The sequence below is a fragment of the Pelodiscus sinensis genome, chromosome 1 (assembly GCF_052426305.1).
Source record: "Pelodiscus sinensis isolate ZL-2025 chromosome 1, ASM5242630v1, whole genome shotgun sequence".
In the NCBI taxonomy this organism is placed as follows: domain Eukaryota; kingdom Metazoa; phylum Chordata; order Testudines; family Trionychidae; genus Pelodiscus; species Pelodiscus sinensis.
The window spans coordinates 344,976,604-345,001,654 of record NC_143052.1 but is presented as its reverse complement, the minus strand read 5'-3'; the positions used below and the strand labels follow the sequence as shown (position 1 = coordinate 345,001,654).

The window sequence follows — 25,051 nt, the reverse complement described above, 5'->3', positions numbered from 1 at the left end:
CTAACTCAGGTTCCCAATGGAACTAATTGCATGGGGTTGTTTGGATGTGCTGGCTGGATTCCTGTACTGCCCACACCTGTGAGTGCATAAGCACCTCACAGAGAATAGAGCATATGCTCACAACACCCCTCCCTGCGCAGAGTGGTTAGAAAAGGGAAGTTTTTAATCCCCATTACACAGATAGGGAAACTAAGGCAAGAGAGGCTAACACCAAAGTCCACAAAGGGATTTAGGCTCTGCAGTTCCCCTCGTTTCAATGGAATGGAGCCTAACCTCCCTTTGTGTGTCTGGGACACAGGGACGTGCCCCAGGTCTCTCTCACGCTGACAGTGAATGAAGCAGAATTGAATGCCACTCTTCCGAGTCCCAGCAAGGGACTATATGAGCTTTTAAAAACATCCATCTTGATTCTGCTGCTTTTGTCACTTGCTTCTGGCCCCTTCAGACCATGTTCCCCCTCACGTCTCTCACTTCGGCCTTGCCTGGACCCCCAGGGCCCTGCCTCGGAGCAGCTGCAGTGGGGGTAGCAATGATGCCTGGGCGGGCTCTGAACACGAGATGTTCTGTGGAGCTGCCCCCTCCAGAGCCAGGGCAACAGCCTGAAGTTTCCTAACAGACACCCGGGTCTCATGACTTCTCCTCTCCGAGCTATTTTAAACCCCCGGCCAGATCGAGGCTGTTGATGTTAAATGATCTGTCCTCAGCCTGTGCCCCTCCGCGAGGGGGATATAAATACGGCGCCAAGACACTCAGCTGACAGGAGGGCAAGGAGGAGAGAGCTCAGCCTGCTGCTTCTCAAAGGTAAGGCCGTGCTGCCAGCGTCGCCGGGGGTTATTCAGAATGGGCCGAACCCTGCAGGCCTGGCTCTGCCGCCTCGCCCGTTTCCAGCCGGGTCTGTCTGCCCAGGGACTGCCCTGTGCCCATGCGCTGTGGAGGCTGACGAAGGGCGTGCTCCCATCTACAGCTCCGCAGCCTGCTAGAGGCAATGGAGAGATGCCCATTGCTCTGGAGGGGCTTTGTTCAGGTCTGGAGTGACCGGGCCTGGCAGACCAGGCTTAGTGTTCGTGCTGCCGGCAAACACGGCACCCCATCCCTCCAGGCAGCCTGGGCAGTAGTCCCGTGCTCACTGCCTGTCATCTTTGGAGCGAGGGCATCCCTGGCCTTAGCCACGCCCACACTGGTCTTCACATCTCACTGCGCAGCCTGCTGCTGACAGTCACCTGCATCCGCCAGCGGGGAACGTGCACCAGGCTTTCGCTGGCTACAGCAGCAGTAGCTGCGGGAACCAGGTCAGAGGAGGGTGTCGGAGCCCGGGTGGTGATGAGAATGAGCTGGTATCATTAGTGTGGAGGGGAGCTGCCCCCAAGAGCAGCCCTGTGAGCTTCACAAGCTTGACCAGACTGGATCAGTGCCATGGTCCATCTCACCGAGTAGCCTGTCTTCCGACAGTGGCCAATGCCAGGCACCCCAGAGGGACTGAACTGAGCAGGTGACCCATCCTCCAGGGTCCAGTCCTAGCCTCTGGCAGCCAGAAATCCAGGCATACCCAGAGTGTGGCTTTGCATCCCAGCCTACCTTTGGGACGTAGCACTTCCTTTTGTTTGTTTTAAACGTGCTACCTGTTCATTTCATTGAGCAGCCTTGGCTCTTGTGCGACGTGAAGGGGTAAATAACATTTCCCTATTCTCTTTCTCCATACCAACCTTCAGTGAGCCCCACAAGAAGCAAAATGGGTGGGTCAGTGGTTAGGATGCTGGATGTGGTTTGGGAAGAACTGCAGGGGAAGCAATCACTTCTCTGCCACAGACTTCTTGTGTGATCTTGGGTGCATCACCTTGCCTCTCTGTTCCCTATTAGCACATTGGGGTTAGTAGCCCTGCCCTGCCTCACAGGGTCATGAGGCTAAGTATATTCAAGAGTATTACCATGGTGCTAGGGGCCATAAAAGTCCCTAAGCTCAGTAGTATCTGAGATATCCTAACTTCTCCTAGTCCATCCAGCATATAGGTAGCTGAGATAGAAAACTCTAAAGAACTCAGCAATGATCAGTCACTGTTGTAGATAAATGGGTGTGAAATATTTTTCTCCTTATCCATCTATTATTACCAATTGGACTGAGATCTGGAGAGGCATTATATATATAATATAAATTGACAGCCCTAATATATATTAGGGCTGTCAGTTAATTACACTTAATACAAGCAATTAACTCAAAATCAATTAACTTGATTAAAATTAATAATCATTAATCAGTTTTAATCAGACTCTTAATAATAGAATACCAACTTAAATTTATTATAAATATTTTGATTATTTTCCTACGTTTTCAAACACATTGATTTGAATTCCATCACAAAACAAAGTTTACAGTGCTCACTTTGTATTATTGTTAGTGACAGATATTTGCACTGTACAAAAGAGAAACAAAAGAAATAGCATTTTTCAATTCGCCTCCTACAAGTGCCGCAGGGAAAGCTCTGTATTGTGGACACGTAACTTACGAATGTAGAATTTGTTCATACCTAACTGCGCTCACAAACAAAACAGTGTGAAACGTCAGAGTCTACAAATCCATTGAATCCCACTTCTTGTTCAGCCAATCTCTGACAGACAAGGTTGGTTTACATTTACAGGAGATAAAGCTGCTCGCTTCTTATTTGCAATGGCTCTTGGAAGTGCAAACAGGCATTGTCGTGGCACTTTCGTAGATCATGTAGCAAGGTATTTACCAGCCAGATATGCTGACCCTTTGTATGCCCCTTCAGGCTTTGGCCTCTGTCACTGTTCCATTCTGTACACATCGTATTCTGTGTTGTCATTGAAATCAATAGATTTGAAAATGTGGAAACCATCCAGAATAAGTAAATAAATGGAATTCTATGATGGTTTGACCGTGTGATTAAAACCACCATCAGCTGCCATTTTAAAAACATTCCATGATCCATTTTTTTACTGGTTTGAGAGCCCTACCATAGTGACTGCTCCACTCATCTCTTCCAAGGCAAATAGCGCAGCGGGTCCATCTTTCGCTCATGGAATGGTGCTTCCAGAGGAGCCTCTGTCTGCTGAACTGTGATTCCTGCTGACCCGGGGAGGCAATGGTTGGACTAAAGCCCACAGACATCCCCCCAACTGCCACAGTTAAGTTTCTGGGCGCTGGAACAGCAGCCTGCGTAGCAGACCTCTGCACCTTCCCTTTGGACACTGCAAAAGTCCGGCTGCAGGTAGGTGTCCTTGTTGGAATTAGTCTAGTACGAGGCTACCGGGACTCAGCTGTGTCAGGCACAATGCATAGATGTGTAATGGAAGACGGTCAGCGGGGCCAACAACCCCCACGGGTCCAGGGTCAAGGTGTGAGGGGTCCCAGTTCTGTGCCCCCAGAAGGGCAGAGCTTTGGGCAGAAGGGTGGGGCTGAGGGCAGGCAGCCTTTAGTGCTGCCCAAAGCACGGTGCTGAGCCCTTGCCCCCCAGCCGTCAGAAGTGCCTGGAGCAGCACTCCTACAGTGTTTCAAAGGGGCCTGCAGCTCCAGACCATTGCCACAGGCCCCTTGAAACACCAGGCCCCTGTGCACCAGGCCTCCTCGGCAAGCCTGGAGACAGACAACAGTTGAGACAAACAGAGATTTCTTCAGAGCCATGTAGCAAGTCAGCAGCAGAGTTGAGAACAGAGCCTGGTGCTCCCAGGTCCCGACTCTTAACCACACGGTCTCTCACGCTGAGTGAAAGGCCTTTCAGAGTAAATCACTGCACAAATCCAGCAACTTCTGATGATCGTAAGAACGACCACACTGGGTCAGACCAAAGGTCCATCCAGCCCGGTGTCCTGTCTGCCAACAGTGGCCAGTGCCAGATGCCCCAGAGAGTGTTAACAGAACAGGGAATCATCAAATGATCCCTGCCCTGTCATTCATTTCCAGCCTCTGACAAATGGAAGCTAAGGACACCATTCCTGCCCATCCTGGCTAATAGCCATTGATGGACCTAACCTCCATGAATTTATCTAGTTCTGTTTTGAACCCTGTTAAAGTCCTGCTCTTCACAACCTCCTCTGGCAAGGAGTTCCACAGGCTGCACATTGAGTGGATGTTTTCAGAGAACCCTTCACAGTGACTCCAAGATCTCTCTCTTGAGTGATAACAGTTACATTAGTCCCCATCATTTTGTGTGTATAGTTGGGATTATTTTTTCCGATGTGCATTACTTTACATTTAACATTACATTTCATTGGCCATTTTATTGCTCAATCACTTAGTTTGGTGAGATCTTTTTGAAGATCTTCACAGTCTGCTTTGATCTTAACTATCTTGAGCAGTTTAGTAGCATCTGCAAGATGATACTAAAAGATGAGGTCTTTTCTCCTCCCTTGTTTTCTTTAAGGGTAAGTCTAACTCCCATTAGACACCAGTCAGAGTTGGATGGGATCTAACACACCTGGTTTGATTTCACAGAGCTGCAGGTGCCCCGAGAGTATTTTTTCCAGCAAGTGCAGGGTGTTTTTTTTTCCTGTAATGTGATTAAAGGCCACCAGACACCACTCTTTTTACAGACATGACTTTATTATAGTTCGGAGTGAAACCCACCCCTGGCAGAGGCCCCAGCACTGGGCCAGGAGCCTGCTTAAGAGGAGCAGATGATCCTGTGAGCGTTGACCCCAGCTGAGGTTCTGCCCCTAGCACTCAGAGTGGAGCGGAAGCAATACAGAGGTGCTGATCCCTGCACCAGAGTGAATTTCACCCTCTTTGCGTGGATCCTGGACAGCATTTACCATCTGCTCGCAAAGCGTTTTAGGAACATGAGTGAATTTAGCCTCCCGCCTGGTGTTTTGGCCAAGTGACATCACTGATGTAAGGGACGTTGTTAAGGGCCCAAAAGCAAACAATTCCGCTGTGTAGGAAAGATAGAAAATATGGCAAAAGACCAGCTTGGCTTAACAAGGAGATCTTGCATGATCTCAAAATAAAAAAGGAGTCATATAAAAAATGGAAACTAGGACAACTAACAAAGGATGAATATAGGCAAGCAACACGGGAATGCAGGGGCAAGATTAGAAAGGCAAAGGCACAAAATGAGATCAAACTAGCTACAGGCATAAAGGGAAACAAGAAGACCTTTTATAAATACATTAAAAGCAAGAGGAAGACCAAGGACAGGGTAGGCCCACTGCTTAGTGAGGAGGGAGAAGCAGTAACAGGAAACTTGGAAATGGCAGAGATGCTCAATGACTTCTTTGTTTCGGTCTTCACTGAGAAGTCTGGAGGTGTGCCTAACGTAGTGAATACAAGCAGAGAGGGTAAGTTTAGAAGATAGGATACACAAAGAACAAGTTAAAAATCACTTAGGAAAGTTAGATGTCAGCAAGTCACCAGGTCCTGATGAAATGCATCCCAGGATACTCAAGGAGCTGATAGAGGAGGTATCTGAGCCTTTAGCTATGATCTTTGAAAAATCATGGCAGACAGGGGAGATTCCAGAAAACTGGAAAAGGGCAAATATTGTGCCCATCTATAAAAAGGGGAATAAGAACAACCCAGGAAACTACAGACCGGTCAGTTTAACGTCTGTCCCAGGGAAGATAATGGAGCAGGTAATTAAGGAAATCATATGCAAACACTTGGAAGTTAATAAAGTGATAGGGAATAGCCAGCATGGGTTTGTGAAGAACAAGTCATGCCAAACTAATCTGATAGCTTTCTTTGATAGGATAACGAGCCTTGTGGATAAGGGAGAAGCGGTGGATGTCATATACCTAGACTTTAGTAAGGCATTTGATATGGTCTAGCATTATATTCTTATTGATAAACTAGGCAAATATAACTTAGATAGGGCCACGATAAGGTGGGTGCATAATTGGCTGGATAACCGTAGTCAGAGTTGACGAGGAGTCCTGTGGCACCTTATAGACTAACTGAAGTGTAGGAGCATAAGCTTTCGTGGGCAAAGACCCACTTCGTCAGATGCATGTGAGAGGCATGTAGTCAGAGGCATGTAGTCAGAGTTGTTGTTAACGGTGCTAAATCCTGCTGGCAAGGGATAACAAGTGGAGTTCCGCAAGGGTCTGTTTTGGGACCCATACTGTTCAATATCTTCATCAATGATGTAGATATTGGGATAGAGAGTACGCTTATTAAGTTTGCAGATGATACCAAACTGGGTGGGGTTGCAACTTCTTTGGAGGATAGGGACAAAATTCAAAATGACCTTAGCAAGTTAGAGAAATGGTCAGAGGTAAACAGGATGAGGTTTAATAAAGAGAAATGCAAAGTGCTCCACTTAGGAAGGAACAATCAGTTCCATACATACAAGATGGGGAGCGACTGTCTAGGAAGGAGCATGGCGGAAAGGGATCTAGGGGTCATAGTGGACCACAAGTTGAATATGAGTCAACAGTGTGATGCTGTTGCAAAAAAAGCAAATATGATTTTAGGTTGTATCAACAGGTGTGTTGTAAGCAAAACTCGTGAAGTCATTCTGCCGCTCTACTCTGCACTAGTTAGGCCTCAGCTGGAGTACTGTGTCCAGTTCTGGGCACCACATTTCAAGAAAGATGTGGAGAAATTGGAAAGGGTACAGAGAAGAGCAACAAGAATGATTAAAGGTTTAGAGAATGTGACCTATGAAGCCAGGCTTCATGAACTGGGCTTGTTTAGTTTGGAAAAAAGAAGATTAAGGGGGGACATGATAGCGGTTTTCAAATATCTAAAAGGGTGTCACAAGGAGGAAGGAAAAAATTTGTTCCTCTTGGTTTCTGAGGACAGGACAAGGAGTAATGGGCTTAAAGTGCAGCAAGGGAGGTTTAGATTGGACATTAGGAAAAAATTCCTAACTGTCAGGGTGGTCAAATATTGGAATAAATTGCCAAGGGAGGTGGTGGAATCTCCCTCTCTGGAGATATTTAAGAACAGGTTAGATAGACATCTGTCAGGGATGGTGTAGACGGAGCTTGGTCCTGCCTTGAGGGCGGGGGACTGGACTCGATGACCTCTCGAGGTCCCTTCCAGTCCTATTATTCTAAGATTCTATAATTACATCAAGGCGGCTTAGTGCTCCACCATTTTCAGCAGGGTACGGCAGTCCTCTTCAGTCCCTGACTTGATCTGGCCTGTCACGTTGCTGTAGACTGGTAAACAGCTGCCACGCTCCACCCCAGAGAAAGCTGCATTTCCCTGGTGAGCCAAGTGAGGACGTATCTTGTGCACAGTGCTTTGGTGTCTAGCTGGCTGGGTGCTGATGTGTACGTGTGGCACAATGGCAGCCTCGCAGCTAGTTCACCACTCAAACACACAGCTGCAGGTTGACTGTATAAATGATCTAATACCTTCCTAGCTCTGTACGTGCCTCAAACCACTAGGAACGGAGCTTCCCAGTCACGAATTCTCTTCGCTAAGGGCCCATCTCTGCAAACCCTGACTCATCCTGCACAACTTTACTTGAACGGCTCACATAAATGAAGGTTTCCCAATCAGGCTCTAACTCAAGGGTGGGCAATAATTTTCACGGGGGGGGGGGAGAATGGGACACCTAATGAATTTTGCTATGTGCTCATGGGCCAGCTCCACCCCACCCCTCCCGGAAGGGGTGGGGCCCAGAGAACAAGAGGCAGGGCTGGGAACTAGCTTCCCCCCAGAGTTGTCTGGAGCCAGAGGCGTTGAATTAAAACCACAGAAATGGGCTTGTGGTTCCTGGCCCTGCTGCTACTGCGTTGCCTGGCAGCCAGCCGGGATTGCTGGTGGCTATTGAAAAGGCTCACAGCTCTGTCCCCTGCCAGAGTAGCACTGGGCTGTGAGCCATTTAAATAGGATCCTGCTACCTGAGCCATTGCCTGGAAATTCAGTTGCACAGGCAGCAGGATATGAATAGAAAGTGGCCAGATGCAGCCCGTGGGCCAGATCAAAGTGTTAGGTGGGCTGGATTCAGCCCCCTGGCCACATCTTACCCAGCTCTGCTCTAAATGAATGGTCAGCTGCTAATAATGCTTGTCTGTCTGTCTGGAAGATCCAGGGAGAATCCAAGCCAACCAAGAGCATGGCGACCATCCACTACAAAGGCGTCCTGGGCACCATTGCCACCATGGTGAAGACGGAGGGTCCCACAAGTCTGTACAATGGCCTGGTAGCTGGGCTCCAGCGTCAGATGAGCTTCGCTTCTATCCGCATCGGGCTGTACGACTCAGTGAAGCAGTTCTACAGTGCTCCAGGATCGGAGAGTGAGTGCCGGCACCCCACACCCCCAGAGGCCTCATCACCCGCCTCTAGTTCAGGTCACATCCTCCGCTGGTGTGAATCAGCCCATTGGCGTCGGCAGAACGCCATTCATGGAGTGACGGGGATTCACACCCATCCAGGTCCTGCCCCCCTTGTACTAAATCCAGCCAACCAGCCTTGAGAGTGAGCTGAGTAACCTGAGACCCCAAATTATGAATGGGGTAAATGTGCTAGACGTACCTTCCCAGTTTCACCCAGGTCCCGCTGTGCCCGGCGTGCGGATAAGCTAGATGTTTGAGCCCTTGTTTTGGGGGGTGATTAGATGCTTCGATGTCTTCTTGACATCCCTGACCCCAAAATCCAGACCAGATTTAAAGAGCTTGGGGTCCTTCCAATATCAAAGCTACATTTTAGACCAGTGTTTCTTAAATTGTGTTCTGCGGCAGTCGGAGATGTGCTGTGGAGAACAACAGAGTTCAAAATGGCCGCTCTTAAAGGGGCAGGCGACTTTTTTTTTTTTTGCTCAACAAAAAATCTTTGGCGTTCCTCATTTTTAAAAAAAGTATTGTTTGGTGTCCCTCGGTCTTAAAAAGTTTAAGAAACACTGTTTTAGACCCACCTGTGCGACCATTGGTTCCCTCCCTTTGAGTCTGCAGCTGGATCAGTGTGGGCGGGCCTAAGCCAGTGTCGGTGGCTTAAAAGGGAGGCTGTCATGGGACAAGGCGAGCAGGGTCTTCTCTTACCCTACCCACAGCCTCCTGGCAGTGACTTTTTCCAGTACTGTTCAGCACCTCGAAAAACCTGACCCAGTGGGTGAAAAGTGGGACTCCCAGAAAACTGAGGCCAACCCCCAAACTAGAGATGACCTGAAAAGTCAGGGTACGTGACTTCCCCGGGGCCACGCAGGGAGTTCACCTTGGCCTGCGGCTGCAGGGCTGGATACAGGGAAGGTGCTCACAGTCCTAGCGAGGCAGGTGAAAAGTGCCCTGGTTTGGTGGGGAGGCTGAGAAAAACCCAGCTCTGTGCATAACCAGGTGGCCATCGCTCGAGAGACAGGCTGGAGCTTGCTACCCGCTTCATTCACTCCCATGCAGATGCCAGCATCCTCACCCGGCTGCTGGCTGGCTGCACCACCGGCGCCATGGCAGTGACGTGTGCCCAGCCAACCGACGTGGTCAAGGTGCGATTCCAAGCACACGTGAGGCTGACGGATGGAACCAAGAAATACAACGGGACTGTGGATGCCTACAGGACCATCGCCAAGGAGGAAGGGGTCAGAGGCCTCTGGAAAGGTACAGGAGCGAGCGCGCCTCCCAGAGTGATCGCCAGCTGGTGTAAATCGGCGTCACTCCACTGGGGCCAGTCCATGGAGCGGCACCAAATTGCACTAGTTTAGAATCTAGACGGGGATCTCCAGGGTGTTTAGGCCCCTAATTCCCTTGGCACTTAGTGCTCAATAGATTAACCTGTTTGATGCTGCGACGAACAGAGCAAACCCGGCTAACAGAATTAAGCTCTGGCCTCTCTGGCTAACCCTAGAGGACAGAGCCAGTTGATTTCAAAGGGTCCATACTGACAGCAAGTCTGTGTGACCACTCGGCATTCCCTTCCTGGCCTACTCTGTCCCCATGTCTGCTCCGGCACAGCGGGAGGCCTGGGGCTGGGCAGCCTTACAGGGCAGGGCAGTCTTAAGAGGGCTTAAAATAGGATCTGAGTGGTTCTTCACCTCGTCCTGCCTCAGCACTGGCTGCTGGATTTGAAACCACCATGCAGGAATTTTAAGGGGAAGGAAGAGAGGGGGACACATTTCCCAGAATGACTCTTTGTAGCATGAGCCACGGCGAACATGCTATTACGCGGCAAAGGGCAGATCACAACTCGACACAGACCCAACCAAAACACTGTCTTCCTCCTGAACAAGGGCTCTGGTTGGTCAGAAAAACAGGGACTGGGGTGTTCAGGAGATTCCCACATCTAAACCACTGTTTTTAGGAGACAAATCTGAGGCTGCGTCCCAGATTGAGGTGTCATTAGACAAGGTTTTGGACAAAGCAATAAACTAAACAGTAATAAGTCACTGGGACCAGATGAGATTCACCCAAGAGTTCTGAAGGAACTCAAATGAGAAATTGCAGAACTACTCACTACGGTTTGTAACCTATCATTGAAATCAATCTCTGTACCAGATGACTGGAAGATAGCAAATGTGACACCAATTTTTCAGTAAGGCTCGGGAGCCAATCCTGGCAATTGCAGGGCAGTAAACCTGACCTCTGTACTGGGCATTCTGGTTGAAACTATAATAAAGAACATAATTGCTAGGTATATAGATAACATCATTTGTTGGGGCAAAAGGAAAAACTATGTCACACTTTAAAGACTAACAAGATGGTTTAATAGGTGATGAGCTTTCGTGGGCCAGACCCACTTCCTCAGATCATATTCTGGAAGAGAATCGGCATGACCATATATACCAAAGGAATACAATGAATTCCTTTGGTCATGCCAATTCTCTTCCAGAATATGATCTGAGGAAGTGGGTCTGGCCCACGAAAGCTCATCACCTATTAAACCATCTTGTTAGTCTTTAAAGTGCTACATAGTTTTTCCTTTTGTTTTAGCAAGATCAGACTAACATGGCTACCTCTCTATTACTATTCATAATTTGTTGGGGAAGAGTCAACATGGGTTGTGTAAATGGAAATCATGTCTCCCCAATATGTTTTTTGAGAGGGTCAACAAGTATGTGAACAAGGGGATCCAGTGGATATAGTGTACTTAGACTTTTCAGAAAGCCTTTAACAAGGTCTCACACCAAAAGCTCATTAGGCAAAGTAATCTGTCATGAGATAAGAGGGAAAGTCCTCTCATGGATCAATAACTGGTTAAAAGACAGAAAACAAAGGGTAGGAATGAATGATCAGTTTTTGGAATGGAGAGAGGTAACTAGTGGGGTCCCACAAGGGTCTGTCCTGGAACCAGTCCTAGTCAACATATTCATAAATCGTCTGGAAAAAGGAGTAAACAGAGAGGTGGCAAATTTTGCAGATGATACAAGACTACTCAAGATAATAAAGTCCAAAGTATATTGTGAAGAGTTACAAAAGGATCTCACAAAACTAGGTGACTGGGCAACAAAATGGAAGATGAAATTCATTGTTGTTAAATACATTGAAAAACATAATCTCACCTTATACATATAAAATAATGGGGTCTAAATTAGCTGTTACCACTCGGACATCATCCACTCAATGTGCAATGGCAGTCAAAAAAGCAAGCAGAATGTTGGGAATCATTAGGAAAGGGAAAGATAATAAGATGAAAGCATCTTGCCTCTATATAAAGCCAGAGCACACCCACATCTTGAGTACTACATGCAGATATGGTCTCCTCATCTCAAAAAGGATATATAGGATTTGGAAAAGACTCAGAAAAGAGCAACAAAAATTATTAGGGGTATGAAACTGCTTCTATATGAGGAGAGATTGGAAAGACTAGGACTTTCCAGCTTGGAAAAAGAGATGACTAAGGGGGAATATGATAGAGGTCTATAAAATCATGACTGGTGTGGAGAAAGTAGATAAGAAAGTGTTATTTAATCCTCATAACTCAAGAATAGGGAATCACAAAATGAAACCAATAGGCAGCAAGTTTAAAACAAACAAAAGGAAGTATTTTTTCACACAGCGCACAACCTGTGGAACTCATTGCCAAAGGATGTTGTAAAGACCAGGCCTTTAACAGGGTTAAAAAAAGAAAGAGGTAAATTCATGGTGGTTAGGTCCATCAAAGGCTGTTAGCAAGGATGGGTAAGAATCAGGGTTCCCAATCCATAGAAATTTCATTTACGGACAAAATGGGAAAAATTTATGGACAGACAAATTTTTTTATGGACATAATTTTTATACTATATTAAGATGACATAGTCTCTTCGGCAGAGCTCGACAATCTATGTAATCTACTCACCGCAGGCGAGTAGATTACAACCCGGAAGAGCCGGGTTCGGGCGATCTGCGCATGCAAGCGGGGCTCACCGCGGCTCGGTGAACCCTGCTCTTCGGCACAATCAATTCTTCTCATAGATTTTGACATTCTAAACTTTAACGGTAAACAATATTAAATTACATAAATTGCCAATATGCCGACGCTAACTCGGCGGGATAATGTAGATGATAACATCACGTGGATCACGTGATTCACGTGATGTCATCTCAAACATTGAGCTAAATAAACAACTAAAACAACCCATTTCCACTGCGCCGCAGTAAAATGGCTGAAGCAGCAGAGAAGAAATTTAATTGCTATAGCATAATTGCTGTTTTTTGAAATTTTATTGCACTTTTATGAAATTTACGGACACCTGCATTTTTTAGACTTTATGGACATGTCCAATTTCGGCTAATTTTTTACGGACTTTCTGTAAATTTACTGGCGATTGGCAACCATGGTAGGAATGGTATCCTTAACTTCTGTTTGCCAGAAGTTGGGAATTGGTGACAGGGGAGGGATCACTTGATGAGTCCCTGTTCTGTTATTTCCTTCTGGGGCATCTGGCATTGGCCACTGTCGGCAGACAGGATACTGGGCTGGATGGATCTTTGGTCTGACCCAGTCTGGCCTTTCTTATGTTCTCTATGCAGGCCCTGCCCACAGCCTCAGACCCCAGAATAGTGGGATGCCTCTGCCCAAATGATCAGGAATTAAATCAACAATGTTGACAGAAAAATTATCATTAGCATCCCCGCTCAGTTGTGAGCGACTGAGGGAAAGGCCCATTCAGGGCAAGAAGGAATGTTCCTTTCCCTCTTAGATCCTAGAAGTTCATCGCCAGCCCACACCCCTGCAATAGACAGATTTGCCTCGTCACTTCCTGTCTCCCCATTTCCTTCTGTGCTTTGCTGCCAGGCACAGTCGGGAGAGAGAGAACTGTGATCTACCAGAGCCCAGGACCAGTCTCAGTCTCGGTTTCCATGGCTTGCTCTGCCATTGAATTACTGCGTAGCTCTGGGCTTCGCCATCCCCTGCGCTATAATGGGGATAGTGAGGTTTGGCCACTTTTGTAAAGTGTTTTGATCGCTGTCAGGGGAACCGACAGCCTGCGCTGGCCCTGGGCAAGGTTGGTGGGGGTTGGCTTTGTGCTCTTGGTATGGGTGGGGCCTTGGGTGGAAGGGGTGGGACCGGGGCAGCCAGCCCTCTGTGCCACCCAGCATCCAGCACACCCTCCCCGCCCTCCAGTCCTCACAGCTGCCTGGAGCATGCCACACAGTACTCTAGTGGTAATTTAAAGGGCCCGGGGCTCTCAGTTGCGGTGTCGGTGGCTGGGAGCCCTGGTCACCTCTGAATCACCAGGCCCAAGGACAACTTCTTCCTTTGCCCTTCCCCCACCCCTACAGTGGGCCTGTCCACTGTGAATGCATAATGCCATATAAATGCCAAGTATTCTCCTCATCCCTGAAAATCCTGCTCCCACAGAACTCCAGGTACTCGGCAGACGCCTTTGGGCACACGTGTAACAAACACGAGTCATAAGAATCCAGTCATGAGCTTCACCCACCCAGCTCTGCTTTCAGGGGTGTCATCTCATATGGTCACCGCCACTCTCTAACCATCCTTTGCCACAGGGACCTTACCCAACATCACCCGCAACGCCATTGTGAACTGCGGAGAGATGGTTACCTACGATATCCTCAAGGAGATGCTGCTGAAATCTCAGCTAATGACAGGTGAGGAGGGGCCTGCAGTGAGGGAGGGCGTCCTCCCTTCATCCTTTCCATCTGGGATGCCTGTTGGGTAGAGCTCTGTCTCTCTAGCCCTCTCCACAGCTTCTCTTCCCCTCGTGGCAAAGGGGGGGACAAACTACAGCTTGCGCTCCACAGCCGACCCGCTGGCTGTTTTAATCCAGTCCTCCAGCTCCTGCTGGGGAGCAGTGTCTGGCGCTTGCCTTTCTCCTCATGGCTCGTGGAAGCAGCAGCATGTTCCCCTTCTGTCTGGCTCCTACGTGTGGGGTCAACCAGAGAGCTCTGTGCACTGCTCCCCACGCCAAGCAGTGCCCCTGCAGCTCCCATTGGCTGGGAACCAATGGTGCACAGAACCACCTGGATGCACCTCAGTGTAGGAGTCAGCCAGAGGGCAGACATGTTGCTGCTTCTGGGAACTGCTTGAGGAGGCAAGCACAGTCTGGAGCCTGCACCTCTGAGTCTCCTCACACCCAATCCCCTACCTCAGCCCTGATCCCTCTCCTGTCCTCTGAACTCCTGGGTCCCAGCCCAGAGCACCCTCCTGCACTCCAACCCCCTCATTCCTAGCCCCACCCGAGCCTGCATCCCCAGCCAGACCTCTCACCCACTCCTGCACCCCAACCCCAATTTTGTGAGCATTCATGGTCCCCATGCAATTTCCATACCCATGTGCGGCCCTTGGGCCAAAAAATGTTCCCATCCCTGCAAATGGCCTTTCACAAAGGGTGGTGCCCACTCTGGCAAAAAAAGGGCTGGAGCCAGCTACCAACGTGGCTTCAAACATCAGCTAGAGGTTTCAGTAGCATGGAGGTCAGGATGGTCAAGTACAGAGTACTAGGCCTTAGAAGCCCTGTGGTCTGTTTGCTACTCTGCCACAGACTCCCTGCCTGACCTTGGGCAAGTCACTTAGGGCCAGATTTTCAAAGGGATTCAGGCACCTAAATGGGCAGATAGGCACCTAGTTGGATTGCCAAAAACTCTCACTGGGTGTTAGATGCTTAAAACACTTTGGACAATCCCACTTGATGCCTAAATCCCTTTTCAGACCTGGTGCTTGGGCTAAATTTTCAGAATTTTCATTGATTTTAAGTATTTCGGTTCTGAGCCATCCAGCTTTCAGTATCTTGGGCCTGATTTTCAAGAGCACTGTGTAGAAGCTGTAGAAACCATTTTATGTTTAGCTAGAAGCTATCTTGTATAACAGAAACCATTTCAGCTTTCTCCCTTTGCACGTAGACCAGAGTGAACTTTCTATCACCCCATGTGCCAGGCCAAGACAGATGTGCTATTGGAATGTGTTAATTGAGCTGGTTTAGACAGGAGAGGTACTCCCTCGTACTTGTCCGCCATCTTGTTGATAAGGCTTTATTTTTCCTAGCTTAATTGATGATTTCTGTAATTGGATGCCCTGACGTCAGGCTGTTTGGTCAAGGGTATAAAGATACTAGGATTGGTTACATTAGCCAGCCTTACTGGGCCCGGCTTTGCTGGGACCACGTTTGGCTCACTTTGCTTTACTGATCAATAAAGCTATCTGTTTGTTAGCTGCCTAAACAGAGAGGAGCGTGTTTTTGCTTCGACAACTGAGACCTTGCAGCTCCCCCGAATGAACTGGCATGACACATGGCTCTGTAGCTTTGAAAAGCAGGCCCCTAAGAATCTCAAAGTGGACATCCCAAAGTCAGTATCAAGCCTCCCATGCCTCAGTTTCCCCTGTGTAGCTACTTACTAATCTCTGGGGGAGAGGATTGGGTTATCAGCGGAGGCCCTCGGGGGGGAAGCTCTCTAGCTGTTCATGGCACTGAAGTGCCGATCCCATTTGAAGTGGAAAATTCCTTTGTCCCAAACCCTAAAGCTTATTTACCCATTTCCCACCCAGACACTTTTCCTTGCCATTTCGTCGCTGCTTTCGGAGCTGGGTTCTGCGCTACAGTGGTGGCTTCGCCTGTTGATGTTGTGAAGACGAGATACATGAATTCCACCCCCGGCCAGTACAGAAATGCTTTGAACTGTATGCTCACCATGGTGATCCTGGAAGGACCCACTGCGTTTTACAAGGGGTGAGACGGCTACAAAAGTATCCAGACCTATACCAGGCTGATGACCTATTCAAGGAGCAGTGTATGTGTTCACGTGACCAGGCTATGGAGGAAACTGACAGTGGACTGACCACTGGGCTGAGAGTCAGGAGACCGGGGTGCTGCTCCTCGCTCTGCCACCAGCTCATGTGACCACGGACAAGTCAATGTTGGGCCAGATTGTCCAAAGTGGCCTCTAATGATGGGGTCGGTCCTTGGTCCTGAGATTTTCTGAGGTGAAAAGTGTCACAGGGCAGGGCAACTCCACCTCTAGTTCATGTCCAAGTCCAGCAAGGGCTGTTCTGAGGCTCCTGGCTCTCCTGGGTGGAGACACACATCTCTCTTCTGCCTGGAGCATCTCCAGGCTGAGCAGTGCCCTGCCTTCACTGTGCTATTCCCAGCCTGCCTCAGCAGGCCCACTCGCTTTCTCCTCAGAGAGGGTTAGCAGTGTGATGGCCCCCGGTATAGACACCCCACTGCTCTTTCTGGGCAGGGCTAATTTATTCTCAAGGTGAACGCGCTACAGAGAAACCACGTTAAAAACCAGAAAAGAACCTGCACGCACGCTCAGCAGAGATCCACCCCATTCCTCACATGGGTTCTGGCCCGCGCAGCCCTTCCAGGCCCCACCCAGGGGGCTTCCTTGGGGATTCTAGCTCATCACAGCTTTAGTGCAGAACAAGTGCTCAGTAGGTCCAGCCCTCCCTGAAGGATCGGGGCCCTCTGGGGACCAGGGGTCCTGTCTGTTTGCGGGATCAGGAAGAAGGCCCTGAGCCAGTTTGTAACCAGGCTATTTATCCCCAAGCCCTCTGTCTGTTTGTCCCTAGTAGGGATGTGAATGGTTAACACGGGGGTGAGCAAAAGGGCCTCCGCAGGCCGGATCCGGCCCATCAAGTGAGTTGATCCAGCTCGCAGAGGCCCTGCCACTCCCCAGCCCCCAGGCCATCAGGTCCTGGGGGTGGTGGGAAGCACATGAAGTTTCCTTCGCCTTGCCCCCACCCTGCAAGGAGGGTGCAGCAGAAGCAGGAGACTTCACATGCTCCCCTCTCCACCCCCAAACCCTGATTGGCTTGGGGACAGAAGGGGAAGTGCGCCAAGTCTCCTCCCACCCCAGGGGCCTGGGTGCCTAGGGGGAATCTCTGGAGCGGGGCACTTCACTCGCTCCCCCACTGCCAGACCAATCAGGTCTGTGGGTGGGGAAGCAAGGAAGTGTCCTGGCCCCACCCTTTCTGCCTGAGGCCCCGCCCCTTCCAGTGCGGCCCAGGGCCACTTCAAAAAATCATGAAATGTCCCCAGGTAAAAAATTATTGCCCACCCCTAGGTTAACAGGTGAGGCTTGTTTTTACATATTTTACATCCTTAGTCCCTAGCAGGGGTGAAACTAAGTGAACAGACTTATTGGCTAGTATGCCAGGGTCCTCCTGGGCACAGTGGGAGTGGGGGTTCTGGGCGCCCGGAAGGGTGTGGCCTCAGGAAGGGGCGGAGCCAGGGACCAGACCCCCCCCCCGAACCAGCCTTTCACCGCAGCAATATTAAAGTGTTGCCATGGCTGTGTATGGGCCATGCCAGCAGCCTGTTCGCAGCCTCGCAGAAGGGTCTGAGGACTGGCACTGGCCCTAAGGTAAATTGGGTTTGAGACCGCTGGTCTAGAGGTACCTGACTTCCACTAAATCAGAGGAAGTCTGGTGCCTTTGGTGAATCTGGGCCAGCTTATTGCTGGCTGCCAGGGGCATGAAGTCCCATGGTTGGGCATGAAGTCTTTAGCCTCTGCACTGTTGTCCCCTCTCACTCTAGGTTCATGCCCTCATTCCTGCGGCTGGGCTCCTGGAACGTGGTGATGTTTGTGACCTACGAGCAGCTGAAACGCGCCATGATGCTGGCCCAGGAGGCGTGGACGTCTCCATCCTAAGCCCCAGGGAGGTCTCTGGGATGAGATGACAGAGGACAGCTTGGGGGACCCCGTGGATTCCCCCCACTTCCCAGGAAAGCTTGCAGAGCCAGCTCTCACTACTGGACTTTGACAAAGACACGCGCTCACTGCTGCTGAGATGGGGAGATGCAGCTTAGGGTGGACTGTCTGCAGACAGCTGGCTTTTCAAAACCCACTGGTCAGGGTTGACGTGATGCCAAAGCAAATTACAGTATTTAAACATGGCCAAGGGATGCATGATATTGAAGCAATGAAAAGGGACTTGAAAAAGCAAAACCTTCAGGGAATCCAAACTGTAGTAAAGCTTTCGACGTGGCCTCTGAGCTCTTCGAATGCCCTTGGGCCCAGGTGCTGCCATGTGGGCAGGAAACCAGATCATAATCCAAGGGTAAGGATAAAGGGCAAAGAACGCTTCTGGGGAGGGGAGAACAATATGACAGGGAGGCACAGGGCTTAGGTTTGGTCTTATTGAATATCTTTAGAGGGAGTAAATAGCCCCCTGAATGAACAGGAGTGATAGTAAATAGGGAGGAAATTGCCAAAGCAATCAAAGCATGTGACTTTTGGCTTAGTTTATTACTATTTGGTGGGTTCTTTATCCAGTTGTGTGGCCTGTGGGTTTTTCTGCTCAACTCTGGGGGCCACTTTTTCCCCAGGTTTTTTATTTTCTTGGACCATGCATCATGGTCTATGCTCCGCCTCCTGCCTTGCACGATGATATAAACCCTGCCCCCACACTGCTCTCTACTCTTACTCCCTCTAAGTTGGGCTGTTTTTTGGATCATTTTGTGCTTGTTTCTTTTTTAAGTTTTCTAGCAAGCAGCAAGGACAGAGAAATATCCCAAAGGAAATTACACTAGGTGCATGGGCAGAAATAGTCAAAAAATTCCATCTAAACTTTGTTGAAGAAATGGAGATTTGTGCAAAAAAAAAATCTGTTTTTTTCAACAATTTGGAGTTTTATCAAAAACTTATTTTGGAAAAAAAAGACCTAAAAATCTAGCAGGAAAAATTATATTGAAAGAAATAACATAATGAGATTTAACAGAGGGTTCAATTCCTTGTTCTGCCACAGATGCAGGGATAATTCTTCTCTAGCCTCATAGGGCTGTAGTGATGCTTCTGTGATGAGGCGGCGGGGGGGCAAGAACTCGATATCACCGAGAGAGATGATTTGGTAGGGGTGGTCCGAGAGGGGTATGTAACTGAGTATGAAACAACCGGAAACATAGGAGGGAAATCAGGAAAGGTTTCCTAACAGTGAGGTCAAGATTGGCTCAAGTGGTAGAAGTCCCATCTTTCAAGTTGTTTACAGGTAGACCTGGTCTACACATAGAAGCATTGCTGGCAGAACTAAATACATAGGGCCAGGTCAACACAGGGCTTTACCAGCCGCAGTACTAGCTCAGCAAAGTGTGTACTAGACCAGCAAAGCGTTCTTAATGTAGAGGCAGCTTATAACAGCAAAATTGTGCCTTGGGAGAATAGCTTATTCGAGCCCCCAGCTCTCCTCCCAGCAAAATGAGCTATTCCAGCAAAAGCACAGTTTTGCCCAGTCTGACTGTGTCTAGTGATTTTTGTTGGCACTGTTGTGTCAATTACAGATCCCACCTCATCACACCCCTGCCCGACACAGCTATTCTGGCAAAAGTCTGTTATATAGAGCTGGTCTACGAGTGAGGGAAAAAAACATGGCTCAGCAGAAGTCCCTGTGCAGAGAATTTTATCAGCAAAAAAGTCCAGTGGCTAGTATAGTTGATTTTGCTTGGGGAGCAGGTAAAAGGTGTACAGGCAGTCCCCAGGTTACGTACAAGATAGGGACTGTAGGTTTGTTCTTAAGTTGAATCTGTATGTAAGTCGGAACTGGCGTCCAGATTCAGCCGCTGCTGAAATTGACCGCCAGTTCTGACTTACATACAGAATCAACTTAAGAACCCCAAGCATCCCCAAGTCAGCTGCTGCTGAAACTGATCAGCAGCTGATTCCAGGAAGCCCGGGGCAGAGCAACTCTGCTTTGGGCTTCCTGTAGTCAGCCACTGGTCAGTTTCAGCAGCGGCTAAATCAGGACGCCTGGGGCAGAGCAGCTGGGGTGCTGCTGGGTTGCTCCAGTAGCGCCGCTCCTCGGCACTACTGGACCAACCCAGCAGCACCCCATCTGCTCTGCCCCAGGCGTCCTGATTCAGCCGCTGCTGAAACTGACCAGCAGCGGCTGAATCAGGACCAGAGCAGCTGGGGTGCTCCTGGGTTGGACCAGTAGCGCCCAGAGCGGCGCTGCGGGACCAACGGCAGCACCCCAGCTGCTCTGCCACAGGCGTCCGGAGAAAAGCCTAGTCTGCTGGGGGGGGGGGCATACTAGCTGCGCACCCCCTCACCCCAGCAGACCAGGAAGACATGGGCGGCGGACTGAGACACACCGCGGTCCCGCCGCCTGGGTCCTCCGCGGCTTTGCTCCCAGTCTCCCTGGTCTGCTGGAGACCAGCAGACCAGGGAGACAGGGAGCAAAGCCTCTGAGGACTCTGGCAGCGGGACAGCCGCGGGGTGTCTGGGCTGTCCCGCTGCCGGCTTCCCCCGCGGCTTTGCAAAGCCACGGGGAAGCCGGCAGCAGAGCAGCCCAGGTGCGCCTGGGGTGCCCCGCTGCCCGAGCCCCCCCCCCCCTCGGCTTTGCAAAGCCGCGGGGAAGCCGGCAGCGGAGCAGCCCAGGCGCGCCTGGGGTGCCCCGCTGCCCGAGCCCCCCCCTTGGCTTTGCAAAGCCCCTGGGCTGCCCGAGCCCCTCCGCAGCTTTGCTCTGCGTCTTCCTGGTCTGCAGACCAGGGAGACGCAGAGAAAGCCCCAGAGTACACGGGCGGCAGGACCGCGAGGTCCCGCAGTCCGTGTACTCTGGGGCAGCCCTGTTCGTATCTGCGGATCCGACATAAGTCGGATCCGCGTAAGTCGGGGACTGCCTGTATAGGGAAAAGACCCTTACCGGTCTTAGCTACATCTCCACTGGGAGGGTTTCTGCTTGCACAGCTATACTGACAAATCCTTTCCAGTGTAGCCAAGACGGTTGATTGGCTTACACACTGAATGGACTTTAGGAAACAAACCCAGTGAAAGGATCAACCAGCTAAGACCTGTCGGGTCTTTTCCATCTGTGGTCTCTGTAGGATGCAGCCAGCACAGCTGAAGAGCTGGGAAGATGCAATAGAAAAACAAGGCAAAAGAAACACCTACCAAAACACAGGTAACTTTAGTTCCTTTCTCTCTTCCACAGAGCTGACCACCCACAGATGGATCTGCAGCAGGATACCAACCTACCAGCTGAGCTGCCTGCAGTGCAAACTCACGAATGTCCCGGAGCTGCGCTGAGAAGGGATTATTAAAGGAGCATTGCCCGCCCCGAGTGGATCACTCGTGTCGCTGGGGAATAGCGCTCATTAAGTTGTATCGCTGTTATTAACCACCGGCAGCCATTACTAATAAAAGCACAAACTGCCCCCAAAGTCTCTCTCTGCAGGTCTCCTGTCGTTTCCTTGGCAGATTTAGTTCTCACTCTCTTTTTCCTGGCCCAGGCCAAAAGGCCAGTGTTGAAAACCCAAACGATCCCAAGACTTGAATCCTAGAAGGGCCAGCTCATCCTGCACCCCTCCGAGATGGACAAGTTACAGTCAATGGCATCCCAAAGGATCCAGGGCTCTGCAGATCTGAACCGCCGGCCTGAGCTACATCAAGCAGCAGTGCTAACTCAGAGCCCGCAGCACAGAGTGAAAATCACCACAGTCTGTACAAGGTGCATGCAGCACTTACCTGGAATGGATTGAGTTGGAGGTGGTCCCCCTTTGGATAGGGGGTTGGACTAGGTGACCTCTGAGGTCTCTTCAAACTCTAATTTTCTATGATTCTATGATGCATCCTCGAGGCCCGAGGGGGATACATGCTGCATCCTCTGTGTTGATTTGCTGCACAAGGCTGTGCACAGCTCTTCTGTAGCCACAGCCAGTGCCCTATGCTCTTAAAAAGCACTGAAATTCATTAACTCAGAAAGATTAGCCCAGCGCAGCCTCAGGTGCAGATGCAGCCTACACCACCAGATGGAGGTTTTCCGTTGGTGTAGGAACATCTCTTCCCAGCATGATATTAGTTATGCCAACAGAAGAATTCTTCTGTTCCCAAAGAGCTGCATCTACATTGAGGGTTAAGTTGGCATAGGTAGGCTAGTCAGGGTGTTTTCTTTATACCCTGGGTCCTGACTGATGTAGCTATGCTGGTATAACTTTACACTAAGCATGGACTATTCCTTAAATCAGGGCTACTCAACTTTGCAAGCCCCGGGGGCCACAATGATACTCACAGCACATGCTGAGGGCTGCAACTTAAGTGTGGTTGCATATATATGCAAATATAGCTGCAAATAGCTTCTTTCACACTGATGGGCATGAATACAAAGATTAAGGCAAGACTACACAACACACAGGCCCCATTTAGTCAGTTATGTTGATATTAATAAAATACAATATTTACCCCCATTTCCACCCATAGGACAGCACTTTTAATGAGCAATGACAGTCCAGGAATTTAACTATTAAAACACATATCAGCAGAATACCATTATATTGGCTACTTTTTTGGTTTGGCTCCCACCCGTGGGCTGCGTGGTAAGCGCCACATAAACCCAAACTGCACCGTGGACCGCAAACAAATGGGCCACGGGCTGCATGCAGCTCACAGGCTGCATGTTGAGTAGCCCTGCCTTAAATGATACAGTGACTGACACGACAGAAAACTCTTAAGCCAGATGCATCCCATTCAATTCTATTTGTAACTGGACTATGATTATGGCATTAAAGAAGTAAGCCACGCCAGAGTGTGTCTTCTGTTGGTACCCTCTTCAACTGCAGTGGGAAGCACGATAGCAGAGAGCATCAAACCCGCATTGAGGAGCTACCTGGTGTGATAGGCTCTGGCCCCTGTCCTTTGCAGACCAAAGTGATGCTTTTTAGAAGGTTTCTTCAAAATGTAGCAGTAGGGGGATATTTTGGCTGTAGCAAAGCAAAGCACTTGTGAGTCCCCACTCACTTGTGGCTCTTTTGAGTGATCAGTCCCCAGATGTGCACCTCTGGGTGTTGATCCACAGCAGCAACATTGCTAAAAAAAGAGCCAATCAGAACTCTAATTCTCAGGCAGAGGTTGAGACAGAGTCTGGGAATTAGGAGACCTGGGTTTCATTTGCAACTTTCCATCCACACTAGGGAACCCCTGATCCGCGAGAGAGTTCAAGTTCCTACTGTGCTACTCTATTACTTTGGGCAAAGCACCTTCTTTGTGCCTTGGTTTCTCCATTTGTGGAATTCAAGTGGAGAGAGATTCCCTCGTTTTTTAAAGTGTCTCCTGTTTTTTGAAGTCTCTCTCTCTCTGCTGCACTTTGCCAGGTGTTCCAATGCAACCCCTTTAATTTCCTCCCTTTAAAAGGGCTCCTTCTTGGAGCTTATCCCAACTCTGCTTAAGGCCAGCTTTGCAGAGCATTGTGCGGCTGGAAAGGGTGACGAGAAGTCAGCTAGTCCTTGCCTATGCTAAGCCACGATTGAGTAACCTTCCAATCCAACATTCCTCAATGAAGCCGGGCAGAGAGGCTACCTGAATTCTAAGGAGGAGGCAAAAGAAGCTAGAATGCTCCAGAGGGGTTCCCATCTCCTGGTTTCTATGACATCAAACTTTACGGCTGTGTCTAGACTGGCAAGTTTTTCCGGAAAATCAGCCGCTTTTCCGGAAAAACTTGCCAGCTGTCTACACTGGCCGCTTGAATTTCCGGAAAAGCACTGACGATCTCATGTAAGATCATCAGTGATTTTCCGGAAATACTATACTGCTCCCGTTTGGGCAAAAGTCTTTTTCCGAAAGACTTTTGCGCAAAAGGGCCAGTGTAGACAGCACAGTACTGTTTTCCGCAAAAAAGCCCCGATTGTGAAAATGGCGATCGGGGCTTTTTTGCGGAAAAGCGCGTCTAGATTGGCCACGGACGCTTTTCTGCAAAAAGTGCTTTTCCGGAAAAGCGTCCTGCCAATCTAGATGCGCTTTTCCGAAAATGCTTTTAACAGAAAACTTTTCCGTTAAAAGCATTTCCGGAAAATCATGCCAGTGTAGACATAGCCTACATGTTGTCTCTTGGTTGTAAAGGGAACCGTTAAGTGTAGCCACTGGAACCACTGCCTTTCTGTGGCTCAGTGTGGAAGCAGGCTCTTTGCTGGCCAGGCCTCTCGCGCGTATTGCCATCCAAGCAAAAGGTCAACTTCCCCTTGATGAAAAACCTTAAACTATGTAACTTAAAGATCAGCGACGAACAGGAACCAAAACCAGACCCAAAAGTTAATGTAAAGTTCGTGCTGGTTGTGCTGACTGTGGCATGCCCAATAAGGCAGAAAAGGAAAAACAGGAAACCATCTCACCCCCTTACTCCTGTCACTTAACAGACAGGGTCTGCTAGCCTATCACAAAAAGTGGGCAAAAGCTTTCTCTATAAAACAGCTTCCCCTCCTGTATCAAATTGCGGAATCCCGAATAAACATTGGATGGCAGAATATGAGCCAGGTCCGAGGACTGATCACCCGAGGGCCACCTCCCGCTTGCCGAACCAAACTAGTTCCTGTAGAGCATAACGTATACCAAACATAACGACTACCAAATATGTTGTTATTGTTGTAGTTTGTGTGTCTGTTAAATGTAAGTATTGTTATCTGAAATTGTTTAGAGGTATTGTTAAGTAGTAGTGTTAAAAGTTTTAGATAAATGATTAGTCTTATCAGAAACACTGATGCAAATGTAACTGTTAATAATCCCTAGTCCCTTGTTAACAACTATTGGGATTTAGAGAAACCTCAAGGAATTTTCTTTACTGTATTGCATTTTTCTTATTGATCATTCTAATAATTATTTGGTGCCTACGTATGTAAGAAATTGATAAAATCATAATTTATATGTAGAAGCCCTTTAATAAAAGTTTAAAAGATATTTAGTAATAGTTTGCCTGTTTTTGCGCCTCCTGGGGGCTAGCCACATTTCCAAACCTTTTACTTTAAACCACACTCAGGAAAGAGAATCAAACAAGAACACTCCTTATTCATCTCAGTGA

General features: G+C 49.1%; 1 protein-coding gene across 2 annotated transcripts; it reads left to right on the top strand.

Annotated features, from left to right (window-relative positions):
- Window positions 1-674: 674 nt before the first annotated feature.
- On the top strand, window positions 675-23,856 carry LOC102445332 (putative mitochondrial transporter UCP3). 2 transcript variants are annotated; one of them, XR_012900812.2, is made up of 8 exons: window positions 675-801; window positions 3,002-3,224; window positions 7,992-8,202; window positions 9,295-9,492; window positions 13,822-13,923; window positions 15,818-15,998; window positions 17,811-18,334; window positions 21,200-23,856. XR_012900812.2 is itself a non-coding variant. In XM_075919587.2 (7 exons), the coding sequence occupies exons 2-7, from the start codon at window positions 3,099-3,101 to the stop codon at window positions 17,923-17,925; spliced, it is 933 nt and encodes a 310-aa protein (XP_075775702.2). In that variant the 5' UTR covers window positions 675-801; window positions 3,002-3,098; the 3' UTR covers window positions 17,926-19,749. The 2 variants fall into 2 exon arrangements, 1 of the variants encoding a protein (XP_075775702.2); XM_075919587.2 differs by lacking the exon at window positions 21,200-23,856 and having other exon boundaries at window positions 17,811-19,749.
- Window positions 23,857-25,051: the final 1,195 nt, after the last annotated feature.